At 46.0% G+C, this 25,336-nt stretch overlaps 1 protein-coding gene across 1 annotated transcript in view; it reads left to right on the forward strand.

Moving 5' to 3' along the window:
* Nucleotides 1-25,336, forward strand: part of polr1a (RNA polymerase I subunit A) — a 148,972-nt gene that overhangs the window by 32,076 nt on the left and 91,560 nt on the right. Inside the window, exons 14-18 of the mRNA XM_038793303.1 lie at nt 3,221-3,412; nt 4,787-4,936; nt 17,175-17,358; nt 18,851-18,933; nt 20,455-20,613. Coding sequence (XP_038649231.1) covers nt 3,221-3,412; nt 4,787-4,936; nt 17,175-17,358; nt 18,851-18,933; nt 20,455-20,613 — 768 coding nt within the window. The remainder of the gene's footprint in view (nt 1-3,220; nt 3,413-4,786; nt 4,937-17,174; nt 17,359-18,850; nt 18,934-20,454; nt 20,614-25,336) is intronic.

The following is a 25,336-nucleotide window of genomic DNA, read 5'->3' on the forward strand; positions in this document are numbered from 1 at the left end:
TTTTCCTTAAGAGTGAAAAAGTTACATTTTGCAGTGTGGATACTTGTACATCTTTCCATCCTGCCCTTTTTTTTTGCATCTTCTGACTGATTCTCAAATTCCTGGCTGGGCTGTAGTTTCACAGGTGCCAACAGTCCTTCTGAATCTGGCCCAAGTAGCTATTCCTACGGGAGAATATCGGCAGCTTTTTCTACTGAGTGGGATACTGGCCGAGGAACACCCTGGAGCATACAGAATTAGGCCTACGCACCGTGTGTCGGTTAAAACAACCTTCTGCTGAACATGGGATTGTAAGGGGTGCAGGAAACAGGCATCTTGACAGATGGAGAAATATGAGTTGTGTGAAAGTGAATACTGAGCAATGTCTGCAATGATATGGAATATGCCTATTTGCGGATAACTGCACAATGTTCACCATGCGCCACTCCTCAGATAATGAAGCAGACCATGTCTAACTGCAGCAAGACCTGGACAATATCCACTCTTGGGCTGACAAGTTACATTTGTGCCACATGAGTGCCAGGCAATGACCATCTCATACAATAGAGGACATAACCACCGCCCCTGACATTCCAAGGCATTGCCATCGCTGAACCCCCCACAATCAATATCCTGGGGGTTACCATTGATCAGAAACTGAACTGGACTAGCCATATTAATACTGTGGCTACCAGGGCAGATCAAAGGCTCGGAATCCTATGGTGAGTAACTCAGCTCCTGACCGACCCCCCCCCCCCCCCCCCCAACCCCCCAAAACCAGTCCACCATCTCCAAGGCACAAGTAAGGAATGTAATGGAATACTCTCCACGTGCCTGAATGAGTGCAGCTCCAACAACACTCAAGAAGCTCAATACCATCCAGGACAAAGCAGTCGCTTGATTGCTTCCCCTTCCGCAAACATTCAAAGCATCCCACTATCGACGAACAATGACAGCCATCTACATGATGCACTGAAGTAACTCACCGAGGTTCCACAGACATCACCTTCCAAACCCACGTCCATGACCATCTAGGAGTACAAGAGCAGCAGGTACTTGGGAACCCCACCACCTGGAGGTTCCCCACCAAGTCATTCACCGCCCTGACTTGGAAATATAGCGGTGTTCCTTCACTGTTGCTGGGGCGACATCCTGGAACTCCCTCCCTAACAGGACAGTGGGTGTACCTACACCTGAAGGACTGTAGCAGATCAAGAAGGCATCTCACCACCACCTTCTGAAGGACAACTATGGTTGGGCAATAAATGCTGGCCTAACCAGCGATACCCACATCCCATAAATAATTTTGAAAAAAATCTGGGGGCGGCATTCTCCCCTACCCGGCGGGACGGGGGGTCCCGGCGTAGGGGAGTGGCGCCAACCACTCCGGCGTCGGGCCTCCCCAAAGGTGCGGAATTCTCCGCACCTTTGGGGGCTAGGCCCACTCCGGAGCGGTTGGCACCACGCCGACTGGCGCCAAGACCGGAACCAGTGGCCTTTCAGACCTGCCGCCCGGCGCCGGGGCTGGCCGAAAGGCCTTCGCCGGTTTGCGCATGCGCCGGTGCCGCTGACGTCACCACCGGCGCATGCGCGCTGGGGGATTCTCTTCCGCTTCCGCCATGGCGGAGGCCATGGCGGTGGCGGAGGAGAATGAGTGCCCACAAGGCATTGGCCCGCCTGTAATAAAAATAGATAATGCTGGATAAACTCAGCAGTATCAGTGGAGAGAAGCAGAGTTAACGTTTCAGACAGAAATGATTCTTCGAGAGAACTATTTCTCGCCACAAATGCTGCCAGACCTGCTGCATTTATCCAGCATTTTCTGTTTTTATTTCAGATTTCCAGCATCTGCAACATTTTGCTTTTATCTGCATGTTACTACTGTATACATACTCTTGTTACGGTAGTGTGATGAATTTGAATGAGGAAACAGTCCAATTCTGGGTGGGGAAACGGCAGTGGGTGAATTGTTCATTCGGAGTGCACTGCAGACACTCCCCAGATATATTTTTTTCCTTTGTTCTTTAAATCTAGTTTTCCTGAGATGGGGTAATATTTTACGCTGGACCTCCGCCCCTACCTGATATATTTTCTACTCCCCCAGTGGTTCAACACTGACCAACTGGCTGGTTAGTCAGACACTGTTGAATGATTTTTTTCTTTCCCAATTAAGGGGCAATTGAGCAGGGCCAATCCACCTACCCTGCACATCTTTGGATTGTGGGGGTGAGACCCAAGCAAACATGGGAAGAATGTGCAAACTCCATACGAATAGTGACCCGGAGCCGAGATTGAACCCAGGTCTACAGCGGCGTGAGGTAGCAGTGGTAACTACTCTGCCACTGTGCTTCCCTGAATGATTTTAATTTTAAGTGATTAGGTGTGTCTTTTCTGAAATGCTTCATCATCTACTGAAAACTGGCAGCGAAATGTTCTGCTGACACATTTTCATCAATGTCTTCCTGGTCTCCATCCCACCATGCTCATCCAGAGATCTGCCATCTGTGTCCAGACCTGCACTACACATCTCATCCCTGTCCTCATTGGCCTCCACTTGCATCCTAGCTCCCAAAGTGCTTGTGTAAAAGAGCCTCTGCATTCTCTTTGATCCCTTGATGCTCTTGTTCAATCCTAAATCTTCACCTCCTCCAGCCACATCTACCACCACATATTGCCCCTTGCCCCAACCCCATCGAATCACCTCATAGTTTCTCTCTGTCCATCAGCACCTGCTGACCCTTGCCCATCAAGGTTTGGTGTTTAGGAATTCTTTCCTGAAATGCCCATTCCTTATTTCTTCCCATCTTCAAAAACAGCCTATAATACTGCCTGTTGAATCTAATTTCTTCTGATCCTGGCTTGGTGTCTAATTTCCCCTGTGTGGTGAAGCTTTGCAATCTGTTAAGTGCAAGTGCTGCTGTTGACACCTCAACGCTGAATCAGGATGTTTTAGTGATGGTAAACATTTCCTTCGGCGCTAATTTGCAACCTGATGTCCCTGGGACAATGACTAGTCAGAACATTGCGAGTGTTTTGCCTTCCACTTAATGAGAGAGAATGTTGTTTCTCTCAGTCTTTCTGTAGCAGATGATCCTGTTGTTACCTCCCTGAGGATATGACATCAGTTATTAAGGGGCTAGGGGCTTTTCACAGTAACTTCATTGAAGCTTACTTGTGACAATAAGCGATTATTATTATTATTATTATTAAATGTAAAATGCTTTTTGCTATTTTTCATTAGGACGGTAAACCTCTGGCAGGTTTAATTCAGGATCACATGGTTTCTGGCACCAGCATGACAATCCGTGGCCGTTTCTTCACCCGAGAACAGTACATGGAGCTCGTCTACCGAGGCCTTACAGACAAAAAGGGCCGGGTGAAGATTCTTCAACCTGCTGTGATTAAACCTTATCCACTCTGGACTGGAAAGCAGGTGATTCCCCTGACTGCCAAACAGTCTATCATAAATCACAGTCAGAAGTTGCTAAAAGGTTAATTAGCACTGGAATGATGAACTATTCATCGTCACGGTGGAAAAATCTGTTTAAACAGAGTTCCACTGAACACTGGGGCAGGCTCGAGGGGCCGAACAGCCTACTCCTGTCACTATTTCTTATGGTCTTGTCATGATCGATCCTCCTTCTTGGTGAACTAGTTAACCTCGGGTAGAGGTTTCTGCAGCTTACCTCAATATCTCTTGCACCACCGGCACGGTGGCACAGTGTTTATCACTGCTGTCTCACAGCACCAGGGACCGGGTTCAATGCTGACCTCGGGTGACTGTGTGGAGTTTGCACTTTCTCTCCGTGTCTGTGTGGGTTTCCTCCGGGTGCTCCGGTTTCCTCCCACAGTCCAAAGATGTGCTGGTGAGGTGGATTGGCTATGCTAAATTGTCCCTTTGTGTCCAAAGGTTTGGTGGGATTAAGGGGATAGGGCGGGGACATGGGCCTGTATGTGGTGCTCTTTTGGAGGGTCGGTGCAGACTCAAAGGGTTGAATAACCTCATGTACTGTAAAGATTCTATAAGAGAATTTGGGACATAGGAACCATGCTGAATGGTATGGAGTAGCTCTTTCTGCACGCCACCACTGGTAAGTATGGATGCTAATTGGGGACAGGATTGGGTTTAGTTGCCAAACCATCCACACTCAATAGATCATTGATTCCAGTATTTAAGCTCACACTTGATTGCTTGGCAAATCGAGAGAGTGGTGGGTGTCTGATAGATTTGCAATCATTATTTAGCTGAAGTTGGTATGTTTGATGAAGGATTAGAGAAATGAGGGAAAATGTATACATTTTAACCCAGTTTGAACTGCATTGGAATAAAAATTAACTCCTTAATCTGGTGTAACCCCGATAATGTTGGTATTGCATGCATATTGAATGCAGTGGTTAACATGTGACACCGACTGGAGAGGCAGTGGTGTAATGGTATTGTCGCTGGACTAGTATTTAGACACCCAGTGTCATGCTCTGAGGACCCGGGTTCGAATCCCATCAGGGCAGATGGTGAAATTGGAATTCAATTAAATTCTGGAATTAAAAGTCTAAAGATAACCATGAACCATTGTCGATTGTTGTAAAAACCCACCTGGTTCACTAATGTCCTATAGGGAAGGAAGTCTGCCATCCTTACCTGGTCTGGCCTACATGTGACTCCAGATCCACAGCAATGTGGTTGACTTTGGATGGTCTCAGGGATGGGCCCACATCCCACAAACAAATAAAGAAAAACAAATGCTACTTACTGCTGGTTGATTCCCATTTCTCTGTGCTGCATCTAAACACGTGGCTGTCTTCTCAGGTTGTTTCTACGTTATTGATTAACGTAATCCCCAAGGATCAAATACCGTTGAACTTAATAGGAAAATCTAAAATCAGCGGGAAGGCTTGGACTAAAGAAGCACTCTTCCAGGTGGCAAACTTCGACCCAGAATGGATGTCCGAGTCCAAGGTATGCCAGCACTTGCATTATGTTTTGCAATCTTGGGAAATTGAATTTTGGTGCTTGATTGTTTTCCCTTTCTCTTTTTGACCTCCAAGTGCTGACTCACACACGGAATTATAACCTGTGGGCAGCAGGCATCTTTTAGTGCTCATAAAGCTGTACTCTTTGCTTTGAAAGTTGGATAATGTGACATTTAGTGGGGTATTTGTCACGTCGGCGATGTGATGGATTGGGGATCTGCGAATACAGCCTGAGCCTGTTGCTGTTCTTGTCACAAACACGCACTTTACAGCGGACTCGTTGGATAATGATCAGGAATGGCTAAAACCAGGTGATTTTTACCCGTTCTCCAGCGCAGCCACCAGATCCAAATGCTTCCCCCGACTGAGTTCTCTTAACCTGTTTCAGAAAAGGGAAACTAGAGTGGGAATTCTTACTCTGTCGGGCTCAAAAGTGTCTTTATCAATTGGGTCACTCGGAGCTTGGTATTTTGAAACTTCTTTCTGGGACGCGAGTGGCGCTGACAAGATCAGCATTTATTGCTCATCCCTAATTGCCCTTGAACGGATTGGCTTGCTAGGCCATTTTGGAGGGCAATTAAGAGTCAACCACATTGCTATGGATCTGGAGTTACATGTAGGCCAAACCAGGTAACCAGGTTGGTTGAGGTGCTGCTGCAATCTGTTCGAGCCTCGTCACCCATCAGTTCTTTGGGCTGCCTCTTAGTGCTTTGGAGGATTAATCACTGGGGTAGTTAATTGTAGAAAAGTCCTAACTGGTAATTTAAAACTGCAAAAGTAAGTCAACAGAAAATACATTGACCCACTGGGGACATCAATCTGCCAGCTGCTTCAATGTGGCATGGGATGACTGCAATGAACTTTTCCTTCACTTGGAGTTCTATGCCAGTATTAATTTATCTGCCTTTTTAATATTGTTTGTGTAATGTTATGGACAGGGAGAGAGGCAAACTGAACACCTTCATTTTTATCGCGTGCTGTTCGTGAGAAGATGTATTTTCATTTTTGAAACAGACCATAGCATGTTTTACCAAACTCTATTTGTAAATTAAAATTTAAAGTAACTCGCAGCAAACTCTCTTTAGGGTCAAATCAGAAATATTGTTTATTCATACGATCAAACCAGTGGTCATCACAACTATATCACCCACGGCCAGAATTGAACCCGGGTTCCCGGCGCTGTGAGGCAGCAGTGCTAACCACTGTCCCAGCGTGCCACCCCAAGGAGATAGGAAAGAAAAGGATTATACTACTCCGAATAATTTAGAACAATGTAAAAAGTAATAAAGATCGGAATATTATTCGCATGATTATTAGAGTTCAGAATATCAAAGCCTAAGTCCCGAAAGACGTGCTTGTTAGGTGAATTAGTCATTCTGAATTCTCCAGTGCACCTGAACAGGCGCCTGAGTGTGGCGCCTATGGGCTTTTCGCAGTAACTGCATTGCAGTGTTAATGTAAACCTACTTGTGACAATAAAGATTATTAATTATTAGTGAATGGTCCTTCACGTAGAAGTTAAATTTCAGGCAGACCCAGCTAGCTTAAAGCAGGAGTTGCCGAATTCCTTCAAGGTTGGCGATGATGCAGCAGGTTGAGGTTGATATCTATACTTGGGCCGGAAATCTCTGTCCATTCACGCCAGCGGGATTCTCTGGTCTCGCTGCAGTGGATGGAGTTTTGGCTGAGCATCAAATTACGTTCTTGCTGGTAGTAGTGGTGGGCGAATTCAGATCTGAGAATCCCGGTCATGGTCTGCTCTACAGTGATGGCTGGAATCTTCCAGAGAGCCAGACCTCAAAGTTTAGATTTGAGGCAGGCTTTGTTGTCAGCCTGGACTCCTGATTTGGTGTTGACTGGCTGGATGTTATTTAATTTTTTAAAAAATTTAGAGTACCCAATAAATTTTTTCCAATTAAGGGGCAATTAAGTGTGTCCAGTCCACGTACCCTGCACATCTTTGGGTTGTGGGGGCGAAACCCACACAAACATGGGGAGAATGTGCCAACTCAACACAGACAGTGACCCAGAGCCGGGATCGAATCTGGGACCTCGGTGCCGTGAGACAGCAGTGCTAATCACTGCGGCACCGTGCTGCCCTGACTGGCTGGATGTTAACAACAGACTGACCTGGGAGTATGCTGATGATGCTCCACAAGTTCCACAGATGCAACAGCAGCTCCAAAGGCTCTTCCACCATTCGTAATGTGACTGTTGTGTAATGATAATATCACTGGGCTAGTAATTCAGAGGCCCAAGCTGAGTGCTCTGGAGATGTGGGCTGCAAATCACTGTTAGTTTTTAAAAATTAAACCAGTCGTGATGGCCACGCCAGGGGTGCGCAGTGAGGTTGTGTGGGACATGGCTGGCATCCTGGCACTGTCCTCTGAATATTTGGTGAGGGGGGACCATTTGGAGAGGGGGAGGCATGGAAAAGTATTAATTTATTAAAATGAGGTTTAGAATGAATCTCATGAGTCCTATAGCGAGACAATCGGGGAACATGATCTCTCCGACGAGAATAGTGTTTCACAATTCTTGCAAGATTTCAACAGCCCCCACCGATCGTGTGGACGACGAGTATGGGCTTAAAGATTACACCCATAAAAAATAGGAGCAGGAGTAGACCATTCGGCCCTTCGAACTTGCTCTGCCAATCGTTATGAATTTATGATCATGGTTGATCTCTCTCTCTCTCCGCATTCTTTGATCCCTTTCACTCCAGGAGCCATATCTAACTCCTTGAAAACATTTGGCCTCAACTACTTTCTGTGACAGTGAATTCCACAGACTCACCACTCTCTTGGTGAAGCCATTTCTCCTCATGTCAGGCATAAATGGTGTATCCCTGGTCCTGGAATCCCCACCATCAAGAACATCTTTCCTGCAGTCCTGTTAGAATTTTATAGGCTTCTATGAGACCCCCCCCCCCCCCATTCTTCTGAACTCCAGCGAATATATTCCTAACCAACTCTATCTCTCTGCATATGCCAGTCCCGCCATCCCAGGAATCAGTCTTGTAAACCTTTGCTGCACTAGGGAGACCAAAACTGCACACAACACTCCAGGTGTGGTCTCAACAAGGCGCTGTATAATTGCATCAAGACATCTATGCTCCTGTATTCGAATCCTCTCGCTATGAAGGCGTTCCTTACTGCCTGCTGCACCTGCATGCTTAACTACAGCGATTGGTGTACGGGAGCGCCCAGGTCCCGTTGCACATTCCCCTCTCTCTCTCAATTTATAGCCATTCGGATAATAATCTGCCTTCCTGTATTTGCTACTAAAGTGGATAACTTCACGGTTATCCACAGTATATTGCATCTGCCATGCATTTGCCCACTGACACAGCTTGTCCAAATCACACTGAAGCAGCTTTGCATCCTCCTCACAGCTCACCCTCCCACCCAGATTTGTGTCATCTGCAAATGTAGAAATATTACATGTAGTTCCCTCATCTAAAGCATTAACATATATTGTGAATAGCTGGGGTCCTAGCACCGATCCCTGTGGTATCCTACTAGTCACTGCCTGCCAATTTGGAAAAAGACCTGTTAATTTCTACTCTTTGCTTCCTGTCTGTCTTCCCGTTTTCTATCCATTTCAATACACTACACCCCCCTCCTCATTACAGAATCCTATGCACTTTAATTTTACATGCCAATCTTTTATATAGACTTTGTCAAAAGCCTTCTGAAATAAATCAGATCCGCTGGCTCCCTCTTGTCAACTTTACTTGTTCTCTCCTCAAAGAATTCCAGTAAATTTGTCAAGCATGGCTTACCGTTTGCAAATTCATACTGGCTCTGTCTGATTCTGCCAGTGTTTTCCAAGTGCTCTGCTATTAAATCTTATATATTGGACTCCAGCATTTTCCCCAGTACTAATAGGCTGACTGGTCTATAATTTCCCTGCTTTTTATCTACCTCCCTTTTTAAACATTAGTTACCCTCCAATCTGTAGGAACTGTTCCAGAGTCTGGAGAATCTGGGAAGATGACCACCACTATTTCTAGGCCACTTCCTTAAGCACTCTGGGATATAGATTATCAGGGCCTGTGGATTTATCAGCCTTCAATCCCATCAATTTCCCCAACACCATTTCCTAATTAATTCTGATTTCATTCGATTCTTCCCTCTCCCTAATCCCTGTGTTCCCCAATATTTGTGGTATGTTATTCATGTCCTCATTTGTGAAGACAGAGCCAAAGTATGTATTTAGTTGGTCAGCCATCTTTTTTGTTCCCCATCATAAATTACCCTGTTTCTGACATAAGGGACCTACATTTCTTTTCACCAACCTTTTTTCTCTTCACGTACCTCTGCAAACTTTTACTGTCAGTGTTTATGTTCCCTGCAAGCTTACTCTTGTACTCCTATTTTAGCCTTCTTAACCAATACCTTTGTACTCCTTTGCTGAATTCTAAATTCTCCCAATCCTCTGGTCTGTTGTTATTTCTGGCCAATTTGTGTGCCTCATCCTTGGATCTAATACTATCTCTTATTTCTAAGTGCTTCCGGCTCATAGGTAGCACAGTGGTTAGCACTATCGTTTCACAGCGCCAACGTCCCAGGTTCGATTCCCGGCTTGGGTCTCCCGGTATGGAGTCTGCACGTTCCCCCCGTGTCTGCGTGGGTTTTCTCCCGGGTGCTCTAGTTTCCTCCGACAAGTCCCAAAAGATGTGCTGTTAGGTGAATTGGACATTCTGAATTCTTCTCCGTGTACCCGAACAGGCGCCGGAATGTGGCGACTAGGGGATTTTCACAGTAACTTCATAGCAATGTTAATATAAGCTTACTTGTGACAATAATAAAGATTATTATTATTACATACAAACATAGGAGCAGAAGGAGGCCATTTGGCCCCTCGAGCCTGTTCCACTATGAAATAAGATCTGTATGTGTTGAGTTCCATATTCCTCATCTACCCCCGATAACTGATCCCTTCCTTTTTTTAAATTTAGAGTACCCAATTCTTTTTTTCCAATTAAGGGGCAATTTTGCATTCACCTACCGTGCACATCCTTTTGGGTTGTGGGGGTGAGACTCATGCAGACACTGGAAGAATGTGCAAACTCCATTTGGACAATGATTCGGGGCTGAGATCAAATCCGGGTCCTCGGTACCATGAGGCAGCAGTGCTAACCACTGTGCTACTGTGCTGCCCAACTGATCCTTTCCTGAGAGTGACTTTCTCCTTCTTACAAGAATTCTCTGATAATCTTTCTGTCCCAGACTACTTTCTCATTGTGTCAGCATCTGTGCACTGATCACCTTCACCCTACAGCTTCTTTGCTTGTAGCTCCCTTTTGTGACTTCAACTCCCCTTTGTTTCTGACCATACAGTTTCCATATCTTTAGTTCCTCCCTGTTAGTAATATTTCCAGGTGACTTCCGGTGGTGACCATGGAGTAAACGGTCGCACTGCTGCCTCACGGTACCGAGGACCCAGATTCAATCTCAGCCCCGAATCATTGTCCAAATGGAGTTTGCACATTCTTCCAGTGTCTGCGTGGGTCTCACCCCCACAACCCAAAAGGATGTGCACGTTTAGCAGATCTCGCCTCTAGTGGCCTTTTAATGGCTTTTAAGCTGGATTTTCGCTGGAATTTCTCAACATAAATTGATAAAAGTGAGAGGGGAAGAAATCGACCCCCAATTTATGGAACCGTGCCCAAAAAATAGTCGGAAAAGAAGAAATCAAAAGATGGATGGAAGCAAAACTCTCAAAGCAGCGGGTTCAAAGTTCGGTTGCGTCTGCCCAATGGATGATAGACCAGTTGGTCGAATACTGGAATGGGAAGTTCGCCAAACATCGCAAGGAGTGCGCTGAGGACCTGATCCAAGGGAGTGGTTAACTGGGTGGAGGAGATAGTGAAGACTCAGGGACACGAGATTCAAAAGCTGCAGGAGCAGGCGACGGGACGAGAGGAGGAGTCCACAGCGATGGCAATGGAAATTGGCATTCTGCAGGAGCGGCAGAAACGGCTATTGGAGAAGGTGGAAGACTTGAGAATTGTTCTGTCAGGCAGAATATCTGGATCGTCGGTCTGCCAGAGGGAAAGGAGGGATCAGATGTCGGTGCGTATGTGGGCAAGATGCTGGAGAAGCTGAGGGGGGAAGGTTCGTTCCCCAAGCCGTTGGAGGTGGACCGGGCCCATAGGGCTCTTACGTGTAAGCCCCAGGGTCGTGAGCCCCCGAGGGTGATTGTGGTGAGGCTGCATCGGTTCCTGAATAAGGAACGTATTATGAAGTGCGCTAGGCAAACAAAACGGTGCACCTGGAAAGAGTCAGTGATCTAGGTGTATCAGGATTGGGGAGCAGAGCTTGCAAAGAGGAGGGTGAGTTTTAATAAAGTCAAGGCGGACCTGTTTGCGAAAGACATAAAATTTGAACTGCTCTACCCGGCCCGTCTCTGGGTGACCTATGCGAACCGGGAGCTATACTTTGGCTCGCCGGAAGAGGTGGGGGTCTTTATTAAAGATAAGAATTTGGTGAATGCATAAGGACTTTAAAACCTAAAGGGGATGATTCTCCCAAATGGAGCCCAAGTGTGATGGCGTGAAACGGGCCAAATGGGCTCCGTGCCGACCCTCGCATGCGCAGTTGAGCCGCACCAACCTGCGCATGCGCGGGGGACTTCTTTAGCGCGCCGTCCCGACTCAACATGGCATCAGTGTTCAGGGGCCAGCCGTACAGGAAAGTAGGGGGGCGGGGGGGTGGAAGAGGCCAGCCCGCCGATCGGTGAGCCCCGATCGCAGACCAGACCCCATCGAGGCCCCCACCCGGTGACAGAGGCCCCCCCCCCCCCCCCCCACACACAGGCCTCCCCCCGACCATTTGCGCAGAGTTCCCGGCGGCAGCGACCGGGATGAACGGCGGCAGCGGGATTCTGTCGCTTGGCCCATCCAATTCCAGCTGCTGCGCCGGCGCAAATGGCGACGATTCTCCGCACCTCGGAGTATCGCGCGCTGGCGTGATGGCGCGGTTGCAACGACTCGCTGGCCCGGCGCGGGCCTCGGAGAATCGGCCCCTAACTGGTGGACTGGGTTTTTTGTAAGAAAGGGGGGGACGGGGGACGTTTTGTGCGGTTCTTTCTTTCTCTGTCTGGAAAAATCTCAACCTTTCAGTTCTGTTATTTAAGTTGTGACTTTCCGGAGGAGAAAGGCGTTTTCTGCTTGATTTGATTTTGATTTGTTGTATGTGCCGAATTGCAGTGAAAAGGGTTTTGACCTGCGATGTTTTTTCTCTTCTGTTGGAAAAAAGATGGTTAAGTTTCTGTATGCATAATTTTTTTCCTACACTGTTTGATGGCTCTTCTATTGTTTTGATTCTGTTTGAAGTTGATGGGATAGATAAGATTCTGTTGAGATGGGGGGGGGGGGGGGGCATCTGCGCCTGGGCTTTGGGGGTTTGTTTGTTTTGTTTTCTATGTTGGATGTTATTGTGTTGAGAACTTATGTTAAGGAGGGGGGGGGAAGGAGATCCGGCAGGTTGTAGAATGTTAGACGGCGGGGGGGCGAGAGCTGCTAGGCTAGCTGGATAGCTAGTTAACGGGAGCAAAGTGGGGGAGAGATGAGGAGAGATGGAGAGTGGGGAGGGGAGGGGGGTGGGAGGTTGGGGGGGGGGCTGCTGACGAGTAAGGGACTTTTGGGGGATTGGAGATGGAGAGCAGAGGGCGGTAGCTGCTGAGGGGCGGACCAAGGGTGGTGCGGGGCATGGGCGAAGGGCTGGCCTAGGAAATGTCATGGCTGATCGACAGGGGAGGGTAGCGTGAGGCGCCCCCCAATTTATTATGGTCAGTGGGAAGCTGGGGGGAATGGCAGCGGCGCTGGTAAATATATATGCCCCAAACTGGGATGATGTCGCATTTGTTAGGAAGGTGCCGGGAAAGATCCCTGACCTGGACTCACACCACCGGCTGGTTGTGGGGGGTGACTTCAACATGATTCTGGATCCGAGACTGGACCGGTCGAGTTCTAGGTCGGGGAAAGTATCAGCAATGAAATGAAATAAAATGAAATTCGCTTATTGTCACAAGTAGACTTCAATGAAATTACTGTGAAAAGCCCCTAGTCGCCACATTCCGGCGCCTGTCTGGGAAGGCTGGTACGTGAATCGAACCGTGCTGCTGGCCTGCGTGGTCTCCTTTAAAAGCCAGCGATTTAGCCCAGTGAGCTAAACCAGCCCAATTCAATGACGAAGGAACTGCGGAGGTTCATGGAGCGCATGGGAGGGGTGAATCCGTGGCGATTTGGGAGGCCAAGGAGCAAGGAATATTCATTTTACTCCCATGTGCGCAAGGTATACTCCAGGATAGATTTCTTTGTCCTGGATAAAACAGTTAGCGGGAGTGGAAGTCACTGAGTACTCAGCAATTGTGGTGTCAGACCACCCGCCACATTGGGTAGACCTACAGGAAAGCATGGGAAAATCTCAGCGCCCACCGTGAAGATGAGATGCCGGGCTGCTAGCGGACGATAAGATCTGTGAGAGAGACCATCCGGGGGTACATAAAAAACAATGATACGGGAGAGACCGCAACGGGAGTGGTTTGGGAGGCATTGAAGGGGAATTTATTTCGATTCGGGCCCATAGTGAGAGAACTGAGCGGGCGGAGCTGGACAGATTGGTAGGAGAAATCTTACAGGTGGACAGGAGGAATGCGCAGTTTACGAATGAGGAGCTCCTGAGGGAGCGTCATAGACTCCAAATGGAATTTGGGCTCCTTTCCACAGGAAAGGCGGAGGGACAGCTGAGGACAAAAGAGGCAATATATGAATCTGGGGAGAAAGCTAGCAGGATTCTGGCACATCAGCTGAGGAAGCAGGAGGCAGCAAGAGAGATAGGGAAAATAAAGGATATGATAGGGAAGGTAGTGAACTGTGGATCGTTCAGGCCAATTTCCCTGCTGAATGTGGTGCTAAATTGCTGGCAAAGATCTTGGCCACTCGAATAGAGGATTGCGTCCCTGAGCTAACCTGGGAAGATCAGACGGGATTTGTGAAGGGCAGGCATCTGACGTCCAATATTAGATGGCTTCTTAATGTCATAATGATACCAGCGAGGTGGTAGTAGCCATGAACGCTTTCGACCGGCTGGAGTGGAAGTACCTGTGGGACATTTTAGGCAGGTTTGGGTTCGGACATGGATTTGTGGATTGGGTCCACTGTTACATCAGGCTCGGGGTGGAGAATGTAAGAACCAATCGAGTCCGGGCAGAGTATTTTACTCTCTGCAGGGAGACAAGACAGGGATGCCCGCTCTCCCCATTACTGTTTTCCCTGGCCATAGAGCCCTTGGCAATGGCCCTTAGATCATCAAATGCCTGGCGGGGGATAGTGAGGGAGGGGGGGGGGGGGGGGGGGGGGGGTGTGTGGAGCACAGAGTCTCTCAATATGCAGACGATTTGTTGCTCTATGTCACAGACCCGGTGGGGTGGGGGTTTGATGGCCAAAATCATGGAGATACTAGGAGAATTTGGGCGATTTTCAGGTTACAAGTTAAATATGGGAAAGAGCGAGATGTTCGTGATCCAGACATGGGGGCAGGAAAGGAGCCTGAAGGAGTTACCTTTCAGAGTGGTTGAGAGGAGTTTTAGGTATCTGGGGATTCAAGTGGCGAAGGATTGGGGGCAGCTGCATAAGTTAAATCTGGGCAAAACGGTGGATCAAATGAAAAGTGATGTTTGCAGATAGGACATGCTCCAGCTGATGCTGGCGCGGAGGGTCCAGATGGTAAAGATGACGGTACTTCCGAGACTGCTCTTTTTTTAATGTCTTCCGATTTTTATCCCAAAGGCATTTTTCAGGAAAATGAACGCGGTTCCTGATGGCATCTGCCAGGGTCCAGTGGTGGGCTTTGTTCTTGGCCACTTACAAGTACATGTTAGAACATCCCCCCGGCATGCGAATGGCACGTCAACAAATCAAGCTGACTACCCCCTCCACGAGGCTGCCAGTATCTGCCTCCACTGCAGAGGGTGTCGTGTCCTCCACTTCATGGACTCTCTGTTGGTCATGGTGGCTTGTGTCAGAGAATGGACCCAGACAGACCTACAGTTATTCCAGGTCCGACACATGGTTCAGTACGGGGCCCAACACAGGGCCTCTCCCGATGATTTGAGAGCCCTTTTGACTAGCTCCCAGAGCTTAGCGTCGAGGACAGCATCTTATTATGGAGCACATGAGTGGTTGTCCCGGAACGCGGATATGCACCACTACTGCAGGACATCCACAGTGGACACCCGGGAGTATCAAAAATGAAGATGCTCGCCCAGAGTTACGTTTGGTGGCCAGGGATCGATTCCGACATCGAGAAGGTGACCCAGCGCTGTGGGCCATGCCAGAAGAACCAGAAGGCTCCATCAGCTGCACCAATGCAGCCTTGGGAATGGCCGGGAAGCCATGGCCCCTGCGTCCACATTGACTTTGCCGGGCCATTCCAGGGTGCAACGTTCCTCATCATGGTGGATGCCCGCTCGAGGTCCACAAGATGTTGACTTCAGAAGTAAATCAAACGTTTGATGCCATTTCAACAGAGTTGGGGATCAAGAGTAAAATAAATTGTGTAAAGGTTTGTACAGCAGTCAAGACAAAGTAATCCTGAAGGGGGAGTTGTAAAACCCTGGACACTGGATTTGTTGATAAAAATGAAAGGGAAACTTTGTTTCAAAGAGTAATTTGGAAAATCTGAACTATATTTTAGAATGCAAACCGCATTGTTGTTTTCGGGGGAGTGGAGTTTGGAAACTCTTATGTGGCAATCATCTAAAATGATTTCGTGGAAACATTCACTTGTATTCAGAGTGGAAAGTATATTTGACCAGAGCTAGCCTGTGTGTTTAAAGGGACTTTGTCACTGAGACCATTGTAGCTGAAGATATGCTTTGTAATCTGTGTTAACTTTAAAATGTCTGTTATCCATGTTAACCTTAAAATATGTGTATATTTGCAAAGCTAAAGGGGGAGTGGAGGAGTATTGTATCATCATCCAACTTTTTCTTGTTTAATTAATACTTTTTTATCTTGTCACTAAAACTAATTAGCGGTCCTGCGACTCTGTTCCTTCACATTTATCTTTTTTTTAAGTAAAAGTTACTGCCCTTTGAACCAGGATTCCATTCTGGGATTGTCCGGGTCAGTTATAACGCCAACTGGGATTGTAACACACTGTTTAAAAACAGGGTGTTGCCTGTTTAAAACAGATGGCAAAAATGTTTCCGACAGAGGGTAGTGAGTCTCTGCAACTCTCTTTGTGAAAAGGTGCTGGAAGCAGACTCTTTGAATATTTTTAAGGCAGAGATGGATAGATTCTTGGTTAAAAAATGGGGAGATAGGTTTTTTTGGGGAGGGGGGGGGGGGGGGTAAATGGGATTCCATTATGAGGTTACGTCAGATCAGCCATATAATCCCACAGTGCAGAAGGAAGCCATTCAGCCCATTATGTCTACACCAACACTCCAAAAGAGCACTCTACCCAGTCCCAAACCCCTGCCATAACCCTGCACCCCACCTAACCTTTTGGACACTAAGGGGCAATTTTAGCATGGCCAATCCACCAAACTGGACATCTTTGGACTATGGGAGCAAACCGGAGAAAATCCATAGAAACACAGGGAGAACGTGCAAACTCCACACAGTCACCCAAGGTCGGAATCGATCCCGGGTCTCTGGCGCTGTGAGATAGCAGTGCTAACCGCCATGGTCTTATTAAATGAAGGAGCAGGCTCCAGAGACTGAATGGCCCCCTGCTCCTTGCTCATACGGCTTTGTGCAGTAGTGAGGGAAGGTGCTGCATTGTCTGAAGTGCTTTCCTTTGGATTGAGACTTTAATAAACTTGGATCCCTTGGTGGTAGAAGGAGATGTTGCCAATCCCATGGAACTTTTTCAACAAAGAGCAAAATTCTCAATGCAGTCCTGGCTCATATTACTTTCACAGCCACGCCCACCAAAATAGATTAACTGGTCATTCATCTTGATGCTGTTTATTGGACTTCTGAGGTGTGTATACATAAATAGTGACTGCATGTCAAAGGAACAAATTCAATGAAAATACTTTGGGACATTTCTGAAAAATGTGATGTGATATAATATAAATTTCTATCTTGATGCTTTTGTTAAATTAGCGCATACATTTTTGCAGTGATGTTGCTAATATAGCAGAATGTGCTTTCATCCTATTAATGTTTATTGTACTTGCACTGGATTTCTTTGGGACGACAGGTTGTCATTCTGGAAGGAGAGTTGCTGTGTGGCGTTCTGGATAAGGCACATTATGGCAGCTCAGCCTACGGCCTGGTGCACTGCTGTCAGGAACTGTATGGCGGTGAAACAAGTGGAAAAGTGCTGACTTGTCTGGCTCGTCTCTTCACCGCTTACCTCCAGCTGTACAGGGGGTTTACTTTAGGTAAGTGCTTTTGGCTTACCATTTGATACTTCTGTCTCTCTCCTGTTTCAAACTTTTACTTGGGAACATAGGAACAGGAGTAGGCCCTTTGGCCCCGTGAGCCTGCTCTGCCAATTAACTGGATCATGGACGATCTACCTCAATGCCATCTTCCTACACTATCCTGGTATCCTTTAATGTCATTAGCATTTAGAAATGTATTGACCTCTGCTTTGAACGTACTCAATGAGTGAGCTTTATTACGATCCCAGGCCAGACCACAACAGTGGCTAGGATACTAGACCAAAACCCCAATATTTTAATTTATTTTAAGACTGCATGGAAAACCGGCCCTGGATCACTGTCCGTGTGGAGTTTCCACATTCTCCCCATGTCTGCTTGGGTTTCACCCATACAACTCAAAAGATGTGCAGGGTAGGAGGATTGGCCATGCTAAATTGATCCTTAATTGGAAAATAAAATAATTGGGTACTCTAAATTAATTTTTAAAAGACTGCACAGAAAGAATGATTTGCTCCAGGAGTGATTGTATGAAAAAATATGGCTTTGGCCTTTCGAAAACAAAACTTTATTATAAATATAATGTTAAACTTTTAACTTTACACCCAAAAAAGCACTATCATTTTACACACTTCAATGAGATCACCTTGCATACTTCTAAACTCAAAAGAATACATACCTCCTTTCCTCGCAGAACAGAGCTATTTTAGATCTTTGTATCAAATATCAATTGCTTTATTATATGTGACAAGAGCATCAGGAAATTATTTTGCGTGGGCTGAGTAACACCTGTTTATGCACATTGCCTTTCAATACATACCAGGGAAACATTGTGCAACGGTGGAACTGACCGTTTAATCAGACTGTCGGACCTAAATGGAAAGAGATCAGTGTTACATGGTTCATGTAAGAAAATTTATCTTGCTGTAACAATTACCCATTGAGCGGACATAATTACCTGAACTTCCTGAAGGCATTTGGGAAAGTTCCAAATGTGAAGCTATTAAGGCAGATCAAGGTGCTTTGTGACTGTCTGCATGGTAACTGGCTTGGGACAGAAAGCAGAGAACGGGCAAGGATCTGGGTCACAGAAACAGTCGCAAAGGGTTGTAAGCAGTTTCTCGAAGTTCCCAAGACTGTTAAAATGACTGCATGCTACGAGTGGAGCCTTGTAAGCGTGTTTCTTTTGCTAAACAAGGCGAACAGAAGTTAAAAATCCAAAATATTTGTCAAACTCGAAATGGATTAATCATTTGTTGCATTTTACACAAAGGTTTACACTTAATTTAAAAAAAGAAACATCCTGAGGATTACTAAGATGCTGTACGCAGGTGCTATCTTAGACATAAGATATGAAGATGGGGGAGTAAACGTATTTGAAACCTTAAAAAGACTACTGCAGTATGAAAAGAAAGATTTATTTTGGGTGAATGCATATAAAAGTTTTTTGTTCAGCCTGTAAATGTTTGCTAAATGTGACTTTTCATGTTAGATGTTGAAGATATTCTAGTGAAGCCCAAGGCAAATGCAAAGAGGCAGAAGATCATTGCAGAGTCGACACGGTGTGGAGCCAAGGTAAAGGTTCTGTTGATTTCTAGTTGTATGAGCAGCTAACCAGTGCAGTGAACTGGCTTGCATCTCATGCTGAAAAATTCAAATCAAATTGAATGTGATGGTAAAGGGGCCATTTTGGCAGTCAAGGCTTAGAAATGTGAAGTTAGGAAAGTTGCCCTTTTTAGATGTTTAATGGAGCGGATCTACTCTTTTGATGTTGCTGAAAAGAATTGCCAATTTCTCCTGAACACCATTGCTAGAAACACGAGGGACATGGGCAATCATCCAGGGACTTATAATCAGCCTGGCCGATAATAATTAAAGCAACAGGAAATTTTAGTAGAAAGGCAAAAAATACATTGAATAATAAAAGTACCTAATTTTTAAAAGAAGTGCTTGAGTATTGAAATGTTTTGTCTATTAGAGGACAAAGGTTGCTTAAACTTGGCATATTTCCTTGATTGTATAGAGGGATGGTCTAATCGACGTGTTCAAAATGTGAAAAGAATTTTATGATTATTTCTCCTCATTCTTAATTCCCCCACTAGAGGGAATAGTTTGTCTATCTAGAGTATTGGATCACACAATTTAAAAACCTTGATTAGGTAACCCTCAATCTTCTAAACTTGAGTGAAATTTACAGAACCTGACCTCAGTTTCACCCTTTATTAGCCTGGTGCATATTTGCTTTACCCTCTCCAAACCAAATTAATCTTTCCTAATGCTGGATGCCAGGCTCTGAACACATTTCTCCATCCAGATGGGTACTGGCCACGGCTGTAGAACTAAGCATCAATATCACAAACATGGCAGGAAGATCCATAGAATCCTTACAGTGCAGAAGGAAACATTTGTCCCATTGACCCTGCACCAACCCTCTGAAAGAGCACCCTACCGAAGGTCCACTCTCCCATCGAACCTGTACCTGTAACCTAATATGCACATCCCTGGACACGAAGGGGCAACCTAGCATGGCCAATCCACCACCACCAGAAAAACAGTACTCCCACGGCACAGTCCCGCCCGCAGGTCGGTGGGCCCTGATCGCGGGCCAGGTCACCGTGCCCCCCCCCCCCCCCCCCCCCCCCCCCCCCCCACCACACACGAGGACTCCGCAGGCCGCCCGCAGAGCCAGGTCCCGCCGGTAAGAACCTTGTTAATCTACGCCGGCAGGACTGGCCGAAAAAGGGCAGCCGCTCGGTCCATCGCGGAGAGGGGGGGGGGGACCAGTTCGGCGCGATTCCTGCCCCTGCCAAAAAACCCGTACCGGAGAATTCGGCAGCCGCCGACGGGGCGGGATTCGCGCCGCCCTCCCCCAGCGATTCTCCAGTCCGGCGGGGGGTCGGAGATTCCCGCCCAAGATGTTTTATGTTCCTATTTCTGACAGAAACATAAAGACACTAGAGTTTTTTTTAAAAATGCCAATTAGCAGAAATAGTTTTGAACTATCAAATGAAATGATGAATTTACTTTATTATGACTCTTAATAGACATAATTATTGGCAAACTAGTTAATTCAAGTTACATGTTTTTTCTTAAAAGGCTATCCGAAATGCTTTTAACTTACCAGAGACTGCCTCGTGTGATGAAGCTCGCGACAAGTGGCAGAATGCTCACCTCAGTAAGGATCCCAAGGACATGAATGTGGTGGATCTGAAATTTAAGGAAGAAGTCAATCTGTACAACAACCAAATCAACAAGGTCCGAAACTTAAGGGTTGACTTTTTAAATTTACTATTGGGGGATATTTCTTCCAGTGGAGGCGACGGGGTTGAGTGCTCAAGAATTGAACCATACCGTAGATGTACCTATTCATAGACTGCAGCAGTTCAGCACTTGCCTCTTCTTGAGGGCAATTAGGAACGTGTAGCATATGCTGATAGTACCAGCGATGCCAACACTCCATGAAAGAATAAAAAATAAGTTATGTAACCCACGCCCACTCTTCTCACCCACTGTTGGTGTTGAATGCTCCCAGGTCATTGATTGAAAGGGTCAAGAGCTGCAGAATGAAGCATTGTCTTCTGTACTGCTAAATGGAGACCTAACCTCAGCCTCAGAAGAGAATTCTGTTGTGCAGTAGCAACTGTCTTTGAATCCCCATCCTGATGGCCAATTTGTGGGAACCTATCAAGTGGATCCATATGCACTTTCAACAACTAAGAGATTTGGATTCTTGTAGCCAGAACAAAGAACAAAGAAAATTACAGCACAGGAACAGGCCCTTCGGCCCTCCCAGCCTGCGCCGATCCAGATCCTTTATCTAAACCTGTCTCCTATTTTCCAAGGTCTACTTCCCTCTGTTCTCGCCCATTCATATACCTGTCTAGATGCTTCTTAAATGATGCTATCGTGCCCACCTCTACCACCTCCGCTGGTAAAGCGTTCTAGGCACCCACCACCCTCTGCGTAAAAAACTTTCCACGCACATATCCCTTAAACTTTCCCCCTCTCACTTTGAAATCGTGACCCCTTGTAACTGACACCCCCACTCTTGAGAAAAGCTTGTTGCTATCCACCCTGTCCTTCCTATACAACTGTAACATGACCTGCCAACTCTTGTACTCAATACCCCGTCCGATGAAGGCAAGCATGCTGTATGCCTTCTTGACCACTCTATCAACCTGCGTTGCCACCTTCAGGGTACAATGGACCTGAACTCCCAGATCTCTCTGCACATCAATTTTCCCCAAGACCCTTCCATTGACCATATAGTCCGCTCTTGAATTTGATCTTCCAAAATGCACCTCGCATTTGCCTGGATTGAACTCCATCTGCCATTTCTCTGCCCAACTCTCCAATCTATCTATATTTTGTTGTATTCTCTGACAGTCCTCCTCGCTATCTGCAACTCCACCAATCTTAGTATCATCTGCAAACTTGCTCAACAGACCACCTATACCTTCCTCCAGGTCATTTATGTAGATCACAAACAACAGTGGTCCGAGCACGAATCCCTGTGGAACACCACTAGTCACCCTTCTCCATTTTGAGACACTCCCTTCCACCACTACTCTCTGTCTCCTGTTGCCCAGCCAGTTCTTTATCCATCTCGCTAGTACACCCTGAACCCCATACGACTTCACTTTTTCCATCAACCTGCCATGGGAAACCTTATCAAACGCCTTGCTAGAGTCCATGTATACGACATCTACAGCCCTTCCCTCATCAATTAACTTTGTCACTTCCTCAAAGAATTCTATTAGGTTTGTAAGACATGACCTTCCCTGCACAAAACCATGCTGCCTATCACTGATAAGTCTATTTTCTTCCAGATGTGAATAGATCCTATCCCTCAGTATCTTCTCCAACAGTTTGCCTACCACTGACGTCAAGCTCACAGGTCTATAATTCCCTGGATTATCCCTGCTACCCTTCTTAAACAAAGGGACAACATTAGCAATTCTCCAGTCCTCCGGGACCTCACCCGTGCTCAAGGATGCTGCAAAGATATCTGTTAAGGCCCCAGCTATTTCGACCCTCGCTTCCCTCCGTAACCTGGGATAGATCCCATCCGGTCCTGAGGACTTGTCCAACTTAATGTCTTTTAGAATACCCAAAACTTCCCCCTTCCGTATGACAACTTGACCGAGAGTATTTAAACATCCATCCCTAGCCTCAACATCCGTCTTGTCCCTCTTCTTTGTGAATACCGATGCAAAGTACTCATTACTTGGAGGAAAGGTGGAGGAAATCCTCATTCCATTTGTCTGAGGCATTCAAGCCATTGATTGGATCTGAACTACTGCAGCTTTTAGTTCTCATTGATTTAATTTTCTATCAGTTTGATTTGTTTATTCTTGTAGCCAGAAGGTGGAGGAAATCCTCATTCCATTTGTCTGAGGCATTCAAGCCATTGATTGGCTCTAAACTACTGCAGCTTTTAGTTCTCATTGATTTAATTTTCTATCAGTTTGATTTGTTTAACTGTAATGTGTTTGTCTTCTCCCCCCCCCCCCCCCCCTTTAAATAGAGATGTTCTGTTCTTCATACCTGGAGTACTGTACATAGTTTTGGTCTTACCGCAGGAAGGATATACTTGCCTTAGCTGAAGTGTACAATACCTTCCTAGATTGATTTCCGGGATAAAAGAGTTGTTCTGTGGAATGGGGTAACACGTTCTGGGGTTTAGACGAATGAGAGAAACATATAAGGCTCTGAGAAGGCTTGACAGGGTAGATGCTCACAGGCTATTGCTTGATGGGAAAGTCTATAGCTAGGGGGAATAGTCTGAGGATAAGACCATTCAGAACTAAGAGAAATTACTTCTCTCAGGGTTGTGAATCTTTGGTTTTTTACTTCAGAGAGCTATGGATGCTCAGTGTATTGAGTGTATTAAAGAATCAGATCAGGAAAGTGGAATTGATGTTTAAGATTAGCCGCGATCTCATTGAATAGGTGAGCTGGCTCAAAGGATTGTACTGCCTACTCTTGCTCCTATTCCTTGCTTCTTTTGCATATGTTCTTTTTTGGTTTGAGGCAATAATCCAGCTCTGGCCACGTGGTCTTAAAATAATTGGCTAGTGAGATAGTTGATGCATTAGTTTTAATTTTTCAAAATCCCCCAGATTTGGGGAAGGTTCTATTGGATTGAAAAATAGCAAATGTAAATTTTTTATACAAAAAGAGAGGGAGACAGAAAGCAGGAAATTACAGACCAGTGAGCTCAACATCTGTAATATGTAGAGAAAATGTTAGAAGCTATTATTAAAGATGTTGTAGCAGGCACTTAAAAGCAAGACAATCAAGTAGAGTCAACATGGTTTTGTGAAAGGGAAATCATGTTGCACCAATTAATTGGAGTTCTTTGAAAAAGTAATATGTGCTGTTGATTAAGGGGAACTAGTGGATGTCTGCAAGTCCTACCCCTGTGTGCGTGGGTTTCCTCCGGGTGCTCCGGTTTCCTCCCACAGTCCAAAGATGTGCGGGTTAGGTGGATTGGCCATGCTAAATTGCCCGTAGTGTCCTAATGAAAGTAAGGTTAAGGGGGGTGTTGTTGGGTTACGGGTATAGGGTGGATATGTGGGTTTGAGTAGGGTGATCATGGCTCGGCACAACATTGAGGGCCGAAGGGCCTGTTCTGTGCTGTACTGTTCTATGTTCTATGTTCTATGTACTATCCTTAGATTTCCAGAAAGCATTTGATAAGGCACCACGTGAAGATGCTATTGCAGAAAATAAAGTTCATGGTGTGGGTGGTAACATATTGACATGGATAGAAGATTGGCTGGCTAACAGGAGACAGAGTAGGTATAAATGGGCCATTTTCTGGTTGGAGAGAAGTGACGAGTGGCGTGCGGCAGGGATCAGTGCTGGGGCCTCAACTTTGTACAATTTATTTAAATGTCTCCAATGAAGGGACCAAAGGTATGGTCACTAATTTTTCTGGTGGCACAAACATGGGTAAGGACGCAAGTTGTGAAGAGGACAAAATGAGGCAACAAGGGGCTGTAAATAGGTTACGAAAACTGGGCCAAGATCTGACAAATGGAGTATAATGTGGGCAAAATGAAATTGTCCATTTTGGCAGGAAAAATAAAAAAGGAGCATATAAATGTTGAGAGGCTGCGGAGCGCGGAGGTGCAGAGGGATCTGGGTGGCCTTGTACATGAATTGCAAAAAGTTAGTATGCAGGTACAGTCATTTGTTAGGAAAGCTAATAGAGTTATTGTTTATTGCGCTGGGAATTGAATACAAAAGTAGGGAGGTTATACTTGAGTTATATAGGGCATTAGTGAGACACATCGAGAATACCTTTTCTGTCTCCTTGTTTCAGAAAGGATGTAAGGGCGACACAGTAGCCTAGTGGTTAGCGCTGCTGCCCCACAGCACTGAGAATTTGGGTTCGATCCCGGTCCCGGGTCACCGTCCGTGTGGAGTTTGAGCATTCTTCCTGTGTTTGCGTGTGTCTTGCTCCCACAACTCAAAAGAAGTGTAGGCCAGGTGGATTGCCATGCTAAATTGCCCCTTAATTGGAAAAAAATAATTTGGCATTCTTAAATTTATTTTAAAAAAAAAGAAAGCATGTAAATATGTTGGGAGCAGTTCAGAGGACGGATACTAGACCAATACCTGAAATGGGCGGGTTGTTTTATGAGAAAAAGTCGGACAGGCTATGCTTGTAGCCACTAAGATTTATAAGAGCAAGAGACGACGTAATTTAAACAAAAAGACCCTGAGGAGTCTTTACAAGGTGGATGTGGAGGGGATATTTCCTCTCGGAGAAACTAGAACTCGGGGTCACTGTTTAAAAATAAGGAATTGTGCATTTAAGGCTGGGATTAGGGGGGAAGAAAGAGGGTTGTGAGTCTTTGGAACTCTCTTCCTGAGAAGGTGGTGCAAGCAGAGTCTTTGATGTTGTTTGAAGGCAGTGCACCCAATTATTTTTTCTAATTTAGGGGCTATTTCGTGTGGCCAATCTAAC

The sequence above is a fragment of the Scyliorhinus canicula genome, chromosome 3 (assembly GCF_902713615.1).
Source record: "Scyliorhinus canicula chromosome 3, sScyCan1.1, whole genome shotgun sequence".
Lineage (NCBI taxonomy): Eukaryota > Metazoa > Chordata > Chondrichthyes > Carcharhiniformes > Scyliorhinidae > Scyliorhinus > Scyliorhinus canicula.